This window comes from Fringilla coelebs, assembly GCF_963513975.1.
Source record: "Fringilla coelebs genome assembly, chromosome: 6".
NCBI lineage: Eukaryota > Metazoa > Chordata > Aves > Passeriformes > Fringillidae > Fringilla > Fringilla coelebs.
In genome coordinates this window covers 36,379,330-36,396,316 of record NC_140034.1, presented here as the reverse complement: position 1 = coordinate 36,396,316, position 16,987 = coordinate 36,379,330, and the positions used below count along the sequence as shown (strand labels likewise).

At 42.3% G+C, this 16,987-nt stretch overlaps 3 protein-coding genes across 4 annotated transcripts in view; 1 reads left to right on the top strand and 2 right to left on the bottom strand.

Moving 5' to 3' along the window:
• Positions 1-882, bottom strand: part of CDAN1 (codanin 1) — a 31,533-nt gene extending 30,651 nt beyond the window's left edge. For both annotated transcript variants that reach the window (XM_084207142.1, XM_084207143.1), the window contains exon 1: positions 667-882. In XM_084207142.1, coding sequence (XP_084063268.1) covers positions 667-762 — 96 coding nt within the window. In that variant the 5' untranslated portion in view covers positions 763-882. The remainder of the gene's footprint in view (positions 1-666) is intronic.
• On the top strand, positions 867-3,101 carry LOC311155027 (uncharacterized protein). The gene is made up of 2 exons (XM_084207927.1): positions 867-1,556; positions 2,354-3,101. The coding sequence occupies exons 1-2, from the start codon at positions 1,103-1,105 to the stop codon at positions 3,010-3,012; spliced, it is 1,113 nt and encodes a 370-aa protein (XP_084064053.1). The 5' UTR covers positions 867-1,102; the 3' UTR covers positions 3,013-3,101.
• A 10,215-nt stretch (positions 3,102-13,316) lies between these two features.
• Positions 13,317-16,987, bottom strand: part of TTBK2 (tau tubulin kinase 2) — a 75,764-nt gene continuing 72,093 nt past the window's right edge. The window contains exons 14-15 of the mRNA XM_084207079.1: positions 15,266-16,524; positions 13,317-14,272 (exon numbers count right to left, since the gene is read on the bottom strand). Of these exons, the coding sequence (XP_084063205.1) occupies positions 13,804-14,272; positions 15,266-16,524 (1,728 nt within the window). The 3' untranslated portion in view covers positions 13,317-13,803. The remainder of the gene's footprint in view (positions 14,273-15,265; positions 16,525-16,987) is intronic.

Genomic DNA, 16,987 nt, shown 5'->3' with positions numbered 1-16,987 from the left:
CTCAAGGTCCAGGCGGGACGAACATCCAGCCGGGAGGCGCGCTGGCGCCAGCACAGAGCCACCACCAAGCCTCGGGCGCTGACAGCCTCGTCCTTCTTTCACCGCCGCCTTCCCCTACAAAGATGCGGGAAGTGTCACCGCGTTCCCTCGGGACACCAGCAGTGCTGCGCTGCGCCCGCTCGTCCCGCTGGGCTCTGCGCTGGCACCCGGGGCTCCCGGCGCTTCCCGCGCCCGCGGGGCCTCCCCGCTCCCGCCCCGGAGCCGCGAGGCGCCACCGCCCGCCAGAGACCGCCCGGCGCCGGCGGCGCGGAGCTCCGGCGGGCTCAGCCCCGCGCATTCCAGCGGTTTCACACGCCCGCCGGGCAGCTCCCGGCGCAGCTCCCGCCGGCGGCCTCGCCTTCCCGCCGCCGTGCCCGGAGCCCGCCCGCGCCGGGGGCGGTGCCGCCGGCGTGTTCGATAGAAGCTCGGCCGCGGCCGCGGAACGACAGCTGACGGGACCCCGGGCTGACCCACGGGGGCTTCACGTCTCACAGCAGCGCGGGGCGGACAAACTTTCCCGCACGGCCCCGGCCCGCGGCAGCGGAGGGCGCTGGGGGAGTGGCGCGGCTGCGGGCCCGGCCCCGCCGGAGCCAGGGCGCTGCGGGCGGACGACCTAGCGCGCGTTACCTCAGCCGGGCGGTGGCCGGGGCCGTGCCGGAGCCACCGCACCACGGCGCTGACCGGCACCTCCTCCTGCAGCAGCAGCTCCAAAACCGCCGCCATTCCCGGCCCCGCTCCCGCCGAGCACGCGCACAACCCGCGCCGGGGGCGGGCCCGCCGTGTCCCCCCTTCCCGCGGGGGCGGCGCCGAGCGGGGATTCCCGCCGGGGAGGCGGGCGGGGGCCGCGCCCCCTCCCCATGTCAACACGCGGGGCACGGGGCGCCTGCGCCGGTCCGTGCGCGTCTTTTCCTCTCATGCGCGGTATTTCCTTCCCCAGCAGAGCTCGGGGCCCGGCCTAGCGGCGGCGGCACCCGCGGGCCGGGGTGCAGAGAAGGGCAGCGGTGTCTCCCCCTCCCCGCGGCTCCTCGCTCGCCCGCCCGCCCGCCGACACCCGCGGCGGAGGATGGCCGAGGACTCGCCCAAACGGCGCAAGGCGAACTTCAACGAGGCGGAGACGGAGGTGCTGATCGAGCAGGTGCTGAAGCACGAGCAGCTGCTCTTCGCGGCGGGACCCGGCCGCGCCTCCGCGGGCCAGAAGCGGAAGGTGTGGGAGCTGATCCGGCACAAGGTGAACCCGGTGGCCGCCTGCCCCCGCGACGTGGAGGACCTGAAGAAGCGCTGGCGGGACCTGAAGCGCCGCGACCGCAGCAAGCTGTGCCGCCTCTCGCAGGGCTGCGGGCCCCCGGCGCCCCCCGCCCTCGGCCTCCTCCTGGCCCCCGAGGAGCTGCCACCCGCCGCCGCGCCGCCCGCCCGCCGCCAGCGCCGCCCCTACGGCTCCCTGCTGCCCGCCGAGGCCGTGCCCATCGTGGGCGGCATCGACACGCTGGAGCTGCCCGGCGCCGTCGTGGGGGACATGGGTGAGTGCGGGAGCGACCCCCGCGGCGCCGCCACGGACCCTCCGCCCGGCGTCCCCCGCCGCAGCCGCGGGAGCCCCGGTGTGCGGGGAGCGGCTCCGCCCGCCCGCGGCGTGCGCGCAGGGGCCGCGGGGACCGGCCGCGCAGGAAAGCGCTGGTTCGCATCCTCGGAAAGGCAAAACGTATATGCACGCACACAGAACTGTGAGGCTTCGCGCTCTAGGTCACAGAAGTGCCTCAGAACAGCGCCAAGAGTAAAAACAGCGTCTCGTATCAGATGCTGCCCATCCACGAGGCGTTAGACCCGGCCACCGATCTTCGCTATTGCCGTAATTATTCTTGCAAATGCAAAAAGCCATGGCAGCACGCAGGTCCAGCCAGTACAAAGTGCTGGGAGCACATAACTTCATACGTGCCAGCGATGTTGTCCTAGCATGCTGGATACCAAGGGATTCTTGCAATTCAGTGTTTCAGCAGTGCTCTTACTGTTTACTGCATGCACGATAGAGCCTGAAATGAGCTTGCAGTGAATTTGTCTTTGGGATCCTAAAGCTTGGCTTTTGTGGTGGTAAGGAAGCTGTAGTATGCAGATACATGGTTAACTGGTGAATGTGTATTTATGGTTTCCTTACCACCTGTCGAAGTAATTTGTATTCTAAAACCATCAAAGATAACATAGTTTGAGAGTCTTGTTTCAAGGACTGATGTTAGTGCTTAGTGGATGAGAAAATATGTCACCACTGAAGTTATGAAGTTTCTCATGGGCTTTGCTTTTCTTCCCTCCCTCCCACCTCTTCTAGGGTTTAATGGCAGTCCTGGCCCATCTCATCAATCCACTCTTGAGCAGATGAACCTCAAAGAAGAAATAGTAGTGAAGGTGGTGGAGCCAGAAGAAAGCTCTGAGGACATGGTAGTGGTTCCACCTAGTCAAGAACAACTGCCTTTTCTGGGGACATCAGGCGGTGGTTCCTCTGGGAAAGTAAAAGCCAAAACAAAAGGCAGGTGCCAGGCAGACCAAAATGAAATGACTGAAGAGGACCTACTGCAGATTCAGCAGACCCAAATACAGGTGATCCAGTCTGGCTTTGACAGTGTCAACCACAATCTTCGGCTGCTGCAGCAAGGCATGCAAGATCTGAGTAACAGCATCAGCATCATGGCACATACGCTTGTTGCTATCAAGAATGTCTATGTGAAAAACAACACTGGCCCAACCACACATGCCACTGCATCTACTCAGACCACAGCTGGGTACCTGAGCCCAGGATCCCCCCAGCTCTCCCCTGCTAAGGACAGAGCTAGAGCACAGGTGGCTGGAAGCAGCAGCAGAAGCAGCAGCTGCAGCTCCAGCTCCATGTCACAAGAACCAGGTCCTTCTGAGTTTCCTAGGCCCCCCCTGAGAGCCATAAAGAAGGAACATCCAAATGGCTGCTACTACTTCTGCTTTGCAGATGTGTAAAAACTTGAATAGATGTAAAATGACTGTGTTGTTGGGTGCTGATGTATGTTCTGCTCCGGCCTGTGACTTTGAAGGAGCGAAGTGGACTTGCCTCCCATGTTTTTCCCAGTGGGAAACATTTTGCTATATGTGGCATTAAACACTAATTACCAGCCTCCAGTTAACTCTGTTGCAGTTGGCTAATAAATTTATTCTCTTTTCTTTATCCTCTTTTTCTCTTAAAAAAAAAACCCCACATTTATTTTGAGTAAGACTTTTGTCTGTATCGTCCTTTGTTTAATGTCACCTTGTGAAAAATAAAAGGCATGAGAGTGGGGTAAAAAAGTAACATTATGGTTACTACCACCAGGAGCTAACTTACAGAAGTTACTTGGTTCTTGAATTAAACAAGCCTCAGAAGTAGCTGGCACTTTAAGTGCTTCCCTTTTCTAATAGTTATGTTGGGGGTGTTTGCTTGGTTGTTGTTGAGGTTTTAGAAGTCTGAGCTGTGCAAGGCACCACAGGAAGAGTTTGAGATAGTTGCTTATTCTAGGAATGGTTTAGCACTGAGCATTCACTGACATTCATGAGTGTTCTCCTCAGAAGTCATATAGCATTATTCCACTTGGCTTTTGTTCACTCCTGGCTTGTCAAATGCACCTTCTCTTCAGAGACGTTGTGTTTTACTGCACTAGCAGGGTAGTCTCTCTTTTTAACCAGTCACATGGTTAAAACAGAGAAATACAGAAAAATGAGGAATGGATGAGTGATGCCTGTTTCTGACAGATAGGTTCTATGTAGGCTGTATCTTCATCTGCTTTTGTAAGCCTTATGGAATCAATACCACAGTGTTTGAAACACAGAGAACAGAAAGCTTTGTATTGTTTTACGTGAAATGGAAGTCAGATTTGCTGTTAAATTACAGGAGGCAGGGGCTCACTTCATTCTAGACAAATGCTCCTGCATAGTTTAGAAAGCTTTCATTTCCTTTCTCATAACTATACAGCCAAGGAAGAAGAAAATGAGTTAGAGCAAAATGTAACCTGGTGTCAACTCTGAGACAAGCGAAAATCATTTTATCTTCATGCCAAAAAGAAAAATTGCCATTTCATATTTAGACAGGGAAAATTATTGTCACTGGCATGATTTTGTGTTTCAGGCGTATATATTTGAGCCACTCTACTTTGCACAATTCAGAAGTAGCAGAGGTGCAATGTTCTTATATCTGGCATCTGAACCGGAGGTCAAACAAAAACACTCTAACCTGAAATTTTGTCCAATGACTTGAAAAATCATAAAAATCATACAGGTGTTCTTCTTAAGCATGTATCACCAACATTTAAAAAGGTTCTGCAGATAAATTCGGCCTATAGCAATGACTAGCTGCTTCTAGTGTTACAGTCAGTTTGCACAAGCATTCCTGCTCTAGGAATTTAGCAAATACAAATAAAATAGAGAATCACAATTAAACTGCCCCTCTACTAGAAGCATAAGAATATGCAATCATAGCATAAGGTATGCCACTTTTGCAGTCAGCTTTGACTGAACACCACCGTATGAAAATGTACTTCATGTCCACCATTACACCATTTTGGTGTACTGAATTAACTCATCTGCACTTAAAAACCAGCCACTGCTGCCTACTAAAATGTGAAAACAGGGTACTCAGTTAGCAAGTGTTTCTCTTTAGAATCACAGATGGAGTAAAATATGAAAATATCTCACAAAAATAAGATGTATACGTGTACAGCACAATGTTCATTGGGATTAATGCCTTAAAGAAGAGAAAGTTCTTTTTTTCCAGGTTTACCTTAACAAAAGAAGATGGTATGGGTGACGGGTATTAAGAAATTGCTGAGTTTAAGCATCCTTCTAAATCAGATTTTTGTTTCTATGTTGTTAAAAGCTTTCCAAATTAACTTGTTGGAAGCATTATTTGTCCCCCATCAGTACAGATGGGCTCTCTTGAGCAGGGTTTTCTCTATTTTGTTTTCACAGACACAGAAGGTAATTCGTGCTACCATGACATTCCAGGTAGATTAATTAGCAAATGCGATCTACCTGGTCCTTCTGGGCAGCAGTTTGAGCTTGTCCAGGTTGCAACTGGCAGTTCTTGCCTGTCTTTCTCTTGATGTTTCCATTCTTTTTGCAACTGTTAATTCTCGAATTAACAGCCTACTACAGCATTTCTTGGGAGAGGTGACTTGTGTCTGCTTTCTCATGTTCCAGTACCAGTTTACGTGAGAGGCAGCTACAGTGTGAGTAGAAAAGTGCAGCAAGATCCTGTGAGCAGAAGGAGCACATGGGATCTCTTGTATGAATGAAGACAAGCCAGGCAATGCTTAAAGACACTGTGGTGGTCAGACAACAACCAGACCTCAACATCAATGTACCACAGCATGTTTGTTCTGATCTTGCTTCTTTCCCTGTGTTTTAGTTGTACTGCTAAAATATACCAGAGCCTTGTCAATATCACTCTTCCACTTCTGACACATTCTAGATTTACATCTTTTAAATACAGAAGGAAACTGAGCTACTTCTCATCACTACAGAGTGGGCAAAAATTGCTATTTTCATCTTCAAATTAATACAGTTGGTTGCTATTTCTTTACACACCCTTTCTGTGATCACATGTACCATCCAGAAGCCATGCCATTAAGTTTCTGGCTGCTCTTAACAGAAGGTGAAACATAATTTTCTTGGACTGTTACTGAGTAAATGAATTCCCAATTTGTTTCCTGTGAAGCTATCCAGGCTATTTGTATAAATGACAAGAGCTAATGACCTGGTCGTGAAGCTTAATGAAAATATTGCCATTTATTTGAACAAAGATGGAGCTGGCTTTTCCCCAAATGTATGGCATAACAGTGGTAATACTGAGAAAGAGATCCAGGGAATTTTCTCCAATTATTCTCGACTTCCCTAAAAATTTTGTCCTGCTGTGCAAAGTGCAGACTATTTTCTGGTAGCGTAGGATTAAGACATTCAGGCACACAAACCGCAAATAAAAATTGTGATGATTTTACACTCTACTTATGCTTAGTGTTACTAGAAAGAGAAATAAAAGGGTCTTGGAGGAAACTAGAGCAGCCGGTAGCTTAACACTGCATTTTCCCCATAGCACTCAGATTCAGTAACAACTTCCATTCATTCATTTCTCTGCTATCTGCTGCTTAAGTTTATTGTACAGAGGGAGACAAGTCTCCTCAAGAGACTGTAAAAGCTTAATGTCTACATCCAGACAGCTGATTATCTCCAAAATATAGTGACCTCTGACTAAATAAAATAATACAATTTTCAAGGGAAAAATGCCATCATCAGCTGGCTTTTCAGGACCACCGTATTGTTACTAAAATTGACCTGATCTGGCTGCAGCAATCGTTTATTGTTTAGATAAACAAAGACAGAAGGGATAAGAACAAATAGAAAATCAGGTTTCTGAGGTGGCCTATTTGGATTTTTCTGTAGTTATTAATATACAACACATGAATCTACTAAATCAGTTAAACTTCCATTGATCCAATCATTTCAGTTTGCAATATGAACATATGATTCATGTTGTAGTAGTACCAACACACACTTGTTTTTTACTTTCTTGAAACAGAGAAAAAAAAATAATCACTGCTGAAACACTTTATCCATTTAAATTACAGGGTTACAGTAGTAAAAAACACTGAAAAATATTTCAGCTAAAGCTTTATAAGTTAATGAATCACTATACAAACACAATCAAGAACTGAAGTTTTGCATGCTGAATGAATATTTTATTTAGAACCAGTTTATAAAAATAAAATACAAAATAATTTGAAAACAAAACTTAAACATTGTACAAAGCCTTGATATGGTACAAATGAGAAAATAAATAATTACAACTTTATGTACAAATGACCATTACAAGGGCATTAACTCTTTATGCTCTTGGGTGCCTGAGCAAACTTAAATGAAAAGAATGGCTTAGAGGATTTCCAAGGAGGGGAAGAGAATTGCAATTACTGAGTAAGAGATTTGAAGGACTCAACATTTGTCTTCCTCAATGGTAAAAAACAATCTCGGAACTACTTTCCACTTAATTTAATCACACTGCAGAATTTACTATTGAGTACTTGATTTCTTATGGGGTTTACAACATTGTATTTTTAATTAATACACAGATTTAATTCTTTGTGGCATTGCCCAAAGATTTTAGATTAGCAGCCATTGGTTGGCCACTTCAAAAAGTCAGTACTTGTCTGAAGGCATTGCTGGTGATTTCCTTAATTTACTAGTTTGGATGTTCATAGGAAAGCATTTGAAAATTGGCATCTGTTAACACAAGCACTGCAACCTGAGTCTGGGCTGACTCCATAGAAAAGAAAGTTAAAAGCTGGGGAAGAATTTCCAATCTTGCTTTCTAGCCAATGAAAGTAAAGAGGATGCAGAGAAGGCTGCTTGGCAAGAAATCCAGATCTCCAGTCAGAAGAAAAAGATGTGAAATTGTCAAAAAAATCCTACTTCACTTTGCATCAAAGCTTTATGACCATGTCTGCCATGCAGCAGATACTGGTTTTAAAGGATCTGAAGCCAGGCAGGCCAAATTAATTACACTGCATCTTTTGGAGCAAGCTGTTCTGCTGTTACCATAGGCCCTTAACATAAAAGGTCAAAGATCAAGTGATCTCAAAACAAACATCAAATTAATTCCAGCTGAATTCCCACAGACACTTGTGGATGATGGGGGCCTCACATGAGTAGCCCACTTGGGATACTGTTTTAAAAGAAACCACATTGTACTCCTGGCCAAAGCTGGTTCTCAACAGTAATTCTGACAGAAAAGGAGAGATCCAGAGGCATGTCATGTAATAATAATAACAACAATAAGGAAATCAGCATTTTCGAATTTAAAACACAGCAAGGGCAAATTTGATATTTATAGAGTGAGTTTATCTTTTCAGTCCCTAATCAGGGGAAAGGGCCTTAACAAAACAGGACCCTATACCGATTTTAATGAATTTGCACCTGCACAAGAACAGCAAGAACTCCCACGGGTCCAAGCTCTTCATGTAGAGGAAAAACAGGAACATAGCATTTGGGTTTGTCATTATCATTGCTGAGAGAGAATATGTTATCATCAAGGGAGAGTAAAATCAGCCCACCTGTTGAAACCTGGATGGCAAGAGTCATTGCAAAGTTAATACATCAGTCTTTGAAACAATGGACTCCTGTACATTTTTCCTTTAAAAACCCAACCAAACAAAAACCCCTCCTTACAGATATATGTTTAAAAGCCTGATTATTTAAACCATATGAAAATGAGTGATAAAAGCTTTTTGGCATTTGACAATATCATAAGACAATTATTATACAATCCAAGCTGATTTTATATAATTCCTCTTTCACAAATGTTGCGTAGGGAAAAGGAACACTGGCTTTAAGCAGACAGGTGAGGTATTCTTATGTGATGTGCATGTTTATGCAATTTGATAAGCTAAGAAATGTATGACCTGCACCTGTCTATTGCATGTAGTCAAAACATTGTACCTCACTTCCTTTTACCAGCATTCCTGGTAACCAAAAATGGTACTAATTACAACCAAAGACATTTGAGCCAAAAGCAAAACAGCAAACAAACCCAATCAGTTCACTGCCTACTTGATTAGCTAAAAGAAGTTGAATAAAAATATTATGTCCTGTTCTATAGATTTCAGAAAGAGGAATCACAGAATCATCAAGGTTGGAAAACACCCCCAAGATTCAAGTTCAGCTGCTAACCTAGCACTGCCATGTTCACCATCCAACGAGCACCCAAAGCTTTCACCAGTTGAAGAGAGTACTCATGGATAAAAGTCAAGGCCTTTATCCAGTCAACAGTTCTCTGACCATTCTTAAAAGTGGAAAAGCATACAGAGGAATCATGGTTTTAACCTAAGCAGACCCTGACTCACTGAGAATGACAAGACAGACATGGCTCTTGTCACCTCACAGCATCAGTCCTGCATGAAAAAATTCATGTATTTTAGGCCTGTCATGAGAAAGAGTTTGGCTTTTAGCTCTCTTTTATTCTCCTATTCCTTTTCAGAAGACTACTCTCTCATTTAAGATATATATAAAAATTGGAGGCACATATAATTCATTTTCCATTAGACCTTTTAAAGAAATTTGAATAATTACATTCTTCTTACCAGAATTTATGCCTCTAAGTGTTCCATAAAAATGTTCAATTCATTACAGAAAAATTCTGTTTACAGGAAAAAGACTGTACTGTAAATCTGGCTTTATCTACATTCTCATCAAAGAGAAAAAGAAAAAACATTTTAGAAGCATTACAGTCAACCATTGCATTAATATTACTGCAATAAGAAGGACTTACAGGAGTTTTGCCCAAGTAGGACTATAGGATGAAACCTTGTAATATGAAAAAGACACAAAATCAGAATTAGGGCACAGGGACATTGCAGCAGATGAAAAGGAGACCAGAGTAAATCAAAGCAAAACAGGCCTTGGTTCACTCTGGCAAATGAATTCCAGTGAACAGGATGGAATAGCTGAGACTCTTCCTATGTATATGTATATACACACATATGCATGTATGTATATATATATTTCTATATAATATACAGTATCTATATAAGTGTATATGAAGATACACTTAGGTACAAATGTGTATTTATATATATATATATAAAATCAAAATTGTGTGTTTTCCCAGCAATAGTTATTACCATATTACTACAAATCGTAGATGACAGAGCTCCAGCAAGTCTTTTTCAGATGAAAAATATTTCAAGCTATTTTTAAATCTATAGGACCAAATCCTTTCTTATACATCAAGACTGTTTAATGAGGTATGCAAGAAAGCTTGATCTCAAACATGCAGACTTCAAGGTAAGAATATGTCCAGATTTCCCAAGACAGGATGTGGCTGGTGGCTGTAATGAATGCCTTGTGTCACTCTGCAGGGCTTTGCCTCCTGTATGATTATATATAACTAGCAGTTAAGACCTCATCTTGCTTCTGCCTTTGAGCAGTGAAATTTTCTATGCTTATTATTCCTGCTCAAGCAGTAGATAGGTGCTTAGCATCATACAACTTGCCAACGTTGCTCTACTGTATCACACTTTTTATTATTCTAGCAGGGTTTTACCTAAGTAGTAATTGGCATTTGTAATTAATAAAGAGGTTAATTAATATTGATTTTTGAGATTGTAACTTAGATTGATTTTTACCATGCAATAGTGTAACACAAAAGTCTGTGTGAAATGTTTGGTGATTTCAAGTTCTATTTTAGTTTAAAGGCTTCATGCCTCAGTTTCTCTAAAAATTGCTTCAAAGTGCTGGCCACAACACAGAATACACCATAAAGAGGAAATGAGTGTGCAGCATCTGCACCTGCTACATGTCATGGCTCCATTGCACTGCCCACCAAAGAAAGGGAGAAGACAAAGCAACAGCTCCTTGAATTTTATTATTTCCCACTAATATTCCTATATAAACTGCTGTGTGCTATGCAGAGTAATGGCAGCCATTTTGTACAATGGAGAAAAAATCTTCCCCGTCCCTGAAAATGTGTTGCAGGTAACCTGCCAGAAACTATTCACACACACTCTGCACAAGGGTCACACACATGTAGATCGGTGGCTTTCTGCAGAGTCATTTCCACATTCAAATACTGAGGCTTACAGAGTCCTTAATGATGATATAGGCCCTCTAGAAATATTAAGCTAATATTTACGTATGAGTTGATCAATCGACCATTACTTAATAACATTAACAGATTGCTATGTTAGACTACAGTAAGCATTTCTGTAAACTTTTGGGAGAAAGGTTTCAAGAAGCAAAAAATTCAAGAAGAGCAGGTAGTTCAAGCTAAGTTATTCACAATTGCTCCTCCATTCACATCTTCATGATTTTCTCCTTAGATCCTGTTAAATCTACAGCAAAAAAGCAACTGGGGGTATACAGTCCTTCTACCTTTTTGTCACCAAAAGAAGCCTGTGTCACCAATCATGACTGATTTCTCTTTTTCTTTTTGGCATAGTTTACTATTTTTACATTGGCAAGTAGTTCAAGTACGAGTGAATTTCTACAGCATTGATTTATTTTACATAGTAATGTCTAACAATGGACAAGCCTGCACTTTGAAGACAACTTAACTGAGGTGTTATATGCTTTCTCACCTGTAAAGCAGTTACCGTTTCTGGATCCTGTTACACTAGAGAGAAAATATAAACACCTCAACTTCAGCATTTTCAGGCAAGGATACATAAAGTTAGTACTTACGAAATCTGACAGTGTAACATAGGAATAAACTAACATGATGATAATAACTGCTTCTCAGAAATAAGCAAAAATAATCATGGGCTGCCACACCACCTTAACAAATAATTTCAGCAAGTGCCCAGGACAAAAACATCACAATGTGACCAAATTCTTTTTTATGGTATACCATAAGGAAACATGTAGAAAACAGGAAGGAAAAGATGGAATGTGTTGTTGTCACATTCATCCATTAGGTATTCATAGACTGTCACTGTTCCTATATGACAAGTATTCACAATTTAGAACTCATATAATGAAATAAAAATGAGCAAGACCTATTTGTAATTAAAAATAAAAATACCTTTTTAGTCTTTGTTCTTGTTCCATATGCAAATGTGCACATGAAATTAGAAATTAAAAAAAAAAACAAGCTGCAACACAAAACATTGGCTGGTTGAGAAATCAGCAGTCCTTCAATTTTGTACCAAGGTATAAAGGCTATTAGAATTTGTGCATTCCGGATTTTTTTGGCAGGGGTGCAGGGAAGAATAGAAGAGGTAAATATACAGGAACTAACAGAAAAGGAACTGTACTATTTGTAGTCCATAAATTACAAATGAAAAATGAGAAAGAATGAGTTTATATAAGCATATACATATATGTATATATAAATATTTATATTATATAATTTACCATGAGGACATGCAATTATCGGTATAGCACCTATTATACATTATAATACAAAGGAATAGGACTTTGCAATGGTACAGTTTCTTCAGAAAAAGCAGGTATACCCTACCTATTGCATTCATCTGTAGTGCTTGAAACCTGAATGAAATTAAGGTTCCACACTGTGCTACATTACATATGGGAAACAATATACATAGTAAGAAAAGAAAAAAATCAACATAGTCTGACAAAGCAAGTGAAATTCAGTGCAGCTCTAGGGCAGCTTTAATGCAGCATTAGAATGTGTTAGCTCAGAGACAAAATATTCCCTTTTAAATCCAAAAGTATTCATTTGGCAGAGGTTAAATAAAAAAACACAGATGCTGGCTGGAGAGGCATATGACTACAGCAAGCAGATCAGTAATTGACCAATCTAATCTCTTATGCATCCAGAGTCCCCACAACAGGAATCATTAGGGAGGAGAGCTGACTGCATCTTTCTCAGGCTTGTGTTCTTGTCCGTCCCTATTCTGACCCACTGTGCTTTTCTGAACACAGCAAAAGGTGCCATACCTTTCATTCCCTACAGGGTTCCTGCAGAGTGCAAGACGTTACCTAATAAAGTTGGAGGAATTAAACACCATGGACTTTACTGAGAGTCAACAAAGCTTCACTATCAAAAACACAAATTACAAGAATTCTCAGATTTCTTTCCATATATTTTGATTTGATGATTAATATTTTGACCCAGATTTTGTAAGGGTGTTAAATATATTTCCGTCACCCCTAACCTATCAAGTTCATAAAGTAGACAATTTCCTCATCTCTGTTTCATCCTTCATAATTTTAGAAAACAAATGACCAAAAAACCAAAACTTGATTGGTAATCATCTCTGCATTGTAAGATCTGTGGTTTAAGTGATCCACAACTAATGGAAAAACAAAAGTCAGCAATAACAAAGGTTCTTTTTCCAGTTGAATTAAGGGGGTTAAGAAAGGTTCTTATTTTCTAACTTATATTGCATTTTACTGTAAATCTGCAACATCCAGTGAAGGGCATACATCTACTCCTTTCTCTTATTTCGTAGGAGGGAATCCTTTTCCAAATCCTACCAAATGTGGTTTGAGGAACCCCACTATGACTCCCAGAAAACTGTGTGATATAGAACTGAGAATCAGCTTCTTGGATCCTAATTACTGCTAAGCAAACTTCTAAATAATATTGGTACAAAAACATCTTGTCAAATATTGATTTTTTAAATTTCATCAGTGTCAAGAAGGGGTAAGGTATATGATACTTAGGTAAGAAATCTGTGCCATGATAGGGGACAAAATAAGCACTCAGTGACTCAGAGGTGAGTGCAGCTCAAAATTGAAGAAATTTATAAGGCAGAAATATCATCTTCTAAAGTGTGTGCTTTTTTAAAACTGCAAAGAAATGCTTGAGCAGTACTTATCTCCCAAGTAGTGACATCATTTTGGGAATGACTGTTTCAGGCTTTCTTACATACTCCTTGAGTACGCAAGGCCTTAAATAACTAGGCCAAATCTTCTAACTAGGGAAACTAAACACATCGAGATTAATACCATTTTAAAACACTCACCTTCCAGATACTTTTTCACTCTAAATACCTTGCACCTCTTTGACTACCCAGCCATTCTTACCCTGGCCTCTACTTCCCATCCTGTGGATCTGCTTGCTGCCTGCTCTAAGGCAAAGCCTGGCCACTTATTTACACAGAATGCTTTCTCATGAATAGTTTACAATGGCTACTTTCTTTAAAATGTGCAGATTCAACACCTTTTTTTTAATATACTTTTTTTTGATTATTTTTTTAAATACACAGTACACAGACACAACATGCATCAGATTTAGGAGGAGACTTTATACCTGTCAAGACCCAGTTCCTATCTGCTAAGTTTAGTAGTTGATTTGCTCTTTCCTGTGGAAGTCTTAGTGTTTGGGGAATGGTGGAAAGAACTGCCAGATCCTTTCAGACCATTTTTGCTCGTTTTGTTGCAGCAATGCTCTTGTTGGCAGGACCTCCTAGAAGATGAAGAGCCTGAATGGCTAGGAGGTGATTTACTCCTCCCGAAATGTGGGGATGAGCTCCTCTGATCGTGATGGGATCTCCCAGCCCGGGACGGAGAAGAACTGGCAGTACGGGGTAAAGAAGAGCTCCGAGGGGAGGCACTGGGACTGCGGCGGGGGATGACAGGGCTCTTGGGTGGCGTTTTTGGACTGTGAGGAGATCCCGGACTCTTACACTGGGTAGAACTCCTTGGTCTTTGAGATCCATTCTGCAGGATTTGAGCCAGGCGAGAGATAAGATCTGAGTCCGAGCTGCTACTGCCTAGGACTCTGTATCTGCGCAACCTTAAGAAGAAATGAAGAAAGATTATTTTTATTTCCATCTATTCACTAAAATTCAAATAGAAACTCTGTATCACTAGAAACTAAGGAGGAGCTTGTCTTTCTGAACAGATACGTGCAGCTCAACTTTCCTATTAGGTAGAGGTGTTTGGATCTAGGCTTTGGCTTCTGCGTTGTTCAGCTCAACACAGTATTTATATTTCTATAAACTCACTCCCATAAGCAGCCTCAGTGTTTACAGGATAACGGGAATTTCCTGGTGGTGTTGGAAGAAGTACACAGAAGAGCAGTCCTTATTGCCATTTCAGAGGGGTACATCCATTCCTGCACCCCATCAGTGCACTCCCATACACAATTTTAAGGGATGACAAGGCCCACTGCAGCTTCCTTCAAAGGATTTTGCACTACTGTATTAAAATAATCATTATCTTGGGAATGTAGACACTGAAAAACTAGATTGTGTTGTCTGCATATAGACGTGGCAAACAGGAGGTCTTCTAAAATTCACTCTGCCCTACTTTAATTAGTTGGTTTACTTAGGCATGATCTGAGCATAGCTAATTGACTAAATGGTGATGGCTGGAATCTCCAAATATTTACAATGTCTACATTAAGAACAAATTAATTTTTGAGGGAGCTGAATACAACAGCTCCTAAAAATTTCTGTGGGTTTGTAAATAACCAGCAGTTCTGGAAAAGTGACCCCACTTTAACAAAATATGTGAAAATTTAGTTATAGATTGTCAGGTTTCAAAATATTGAATACGAATCTATTGATGTATTAGTTTTAACAGTGAACAGGCTCATTTTGTGTATCAGCTTCTCCTCATTCATTCTCCAGCAATGTAAGGTTTCTCAGAGAATTGAAGCCCAGCATTTTTTTTTATTAGTTAGAGCGTAACACTTCTACAGCATTACATCCTGCACAGTAAGTGCACTCTAGCTCCTGAAAGTCTATTTCAATCTGAAAATCTATTTCTATTTTCTCTGCATTACCTAGCTTCTACCCCAGGTCTAGTAGGAGGTTTTCCTGGTGGTGGCCGAGGAAAGAACTGAGCTGAACTTGAACTGGTAACTTGATCAGTGGTTGCCCAAGACACTGGTCTTGGAATCTTGCTTTTTCTGGACTGAGGGCTGCTTGGAGATAAAGAGCTATCTTCATTCTGCTTGCTGAAATGAGAGTCCAGTGTCAATCTAGAAAACGAAGCTAAGACATCATCCTCAGAAAATGGTACTGGAGCAGCAGCCATTTTTTCCTCCAGTGACTTATCAGAGGCACTTGAGAGGTCACCAAGGAAAGATTTGAGCTGTCTCTTTTCCATAAGTAATTTGACCAAGTCTGTCTGGTGGGCCTTTTTTAGAAGAAGCTTTTCCTTTGCGGAAACAGAAGAGGAATCTGACATAGAGTCTATCTCTTGTGCTAAAACTGGGATTCGACTCTGCCTGAATACAAAAGAAGATTTAACAGAGTCCTTCTTAGATCGATAAGAATTCTCATTTTCTGAAATGCAATGGAATAACTCTCCATTTCTTGGAGCATTTTTCTCTTTTTTATTCTCCTGCTGCAAAATAGTGGTTAGGGCCACTTGGTGGCATTTCAGGTCTTGGCTATGGACTTCCTCCTTGTCCGAATGAAAACCATTTTCCTGAATGGTTGCTATTTTGCTTGCCTGTCTATTAACATGTGCGTTATTAAGTCTTGAGGGAGACAATTCTGATGTTTTAGGTGCTATTGACTTCAGAACCTCATCTTGATTTGGCACCAAACAGACAAGCCTTGACTTTGATTCTTGAGCTGCTTCAGTATTTGTTAGAGGTTCTTCCTCTGCAGATTTTGAGTTTCCTGGCAAAGAATTCTGTTCTTTGCTTTGCATTTCAATGGCATCCTCAGAAACCAGTGGGAGCCCTTCTTCCTCAGCCTCCTTTACAGGAATATTTCCAAGCTCTTTCTCTTCCTGTATCCCATTGTGTTCAGGTAGGTCCTTTTGGTCACAATCCAGGACAGATTCTTTGACAAGTCCTCCCCTGTCAAGCACCTCTTGGTTAATATTAAGTATCAAATCTGGTCTGCTGGCACTAGCTGGAAGTGCATCCTCTGTCCCAACCAAACCTGGCAAACCTTCCTTTGGAGAGGAAAGTTCCACGGTGTGTTCCACAGACTGACCATCCTGCTCTCTTCTCTCTAGCTGGTGGCCATAGTGAAAGCTCTCTGAAGCAGACTGTGTGGATGCCACTGAAGGTCTGGGTATTGTCATCTGCATTGGAAAATTAAAGAAAAAGGTGAGAAACTTGGGAATGTTATACAAGTAACATCCTTGAAATAGCAGCTTTGGTTCCAAGTCTTCAACATATATTATATAATGATTCCTATGAATCACAATGTTCAAATAATACCTAACTTCATAGTGTACACGTAGATAATCAGAAAAAAAATAGTCTATCCTCCCAAGACAGAAATACGTAACAGGTAAAAAATCACAATGTCAGTGAAAAATGTTGCAGTTAGCAAGAAACTCCCCGGAAATGAGATCCTAACGGGCAATTTTTGGTTGTTTTTTTTACTTTAGTTTGAATACTCCTAGAATAAGTTGTATATAAATGTAACATTTTTAACAAGTACTCAGCAATATTTTTAGACAAATGCAGAAGACAAAGAACACAGTGACATTTAGATTCAGAAATTCCATGGTCTTAATATATTTTTGTCTGAAAAAAGAA

What these genes read in the sequence shown, in the direction of transcription:
- LOC311155027 (XM_084207927.1), top strand. Translation starts at nt 1,103, where the DNA reads ATGGCCGAGGACTCGCCCAAACGGCGCAAGGCGAACTTCAACGAGGCG. An exon ending in CGCCGTCGTGGGGGACATGG is followed by an intron (nt 1,557 to 2,353) that starts GTGAGTGCGGGA and finishes CACCTCTTCTAG; the next exon opens with GGTTTAATGGCAGTCCTGGC.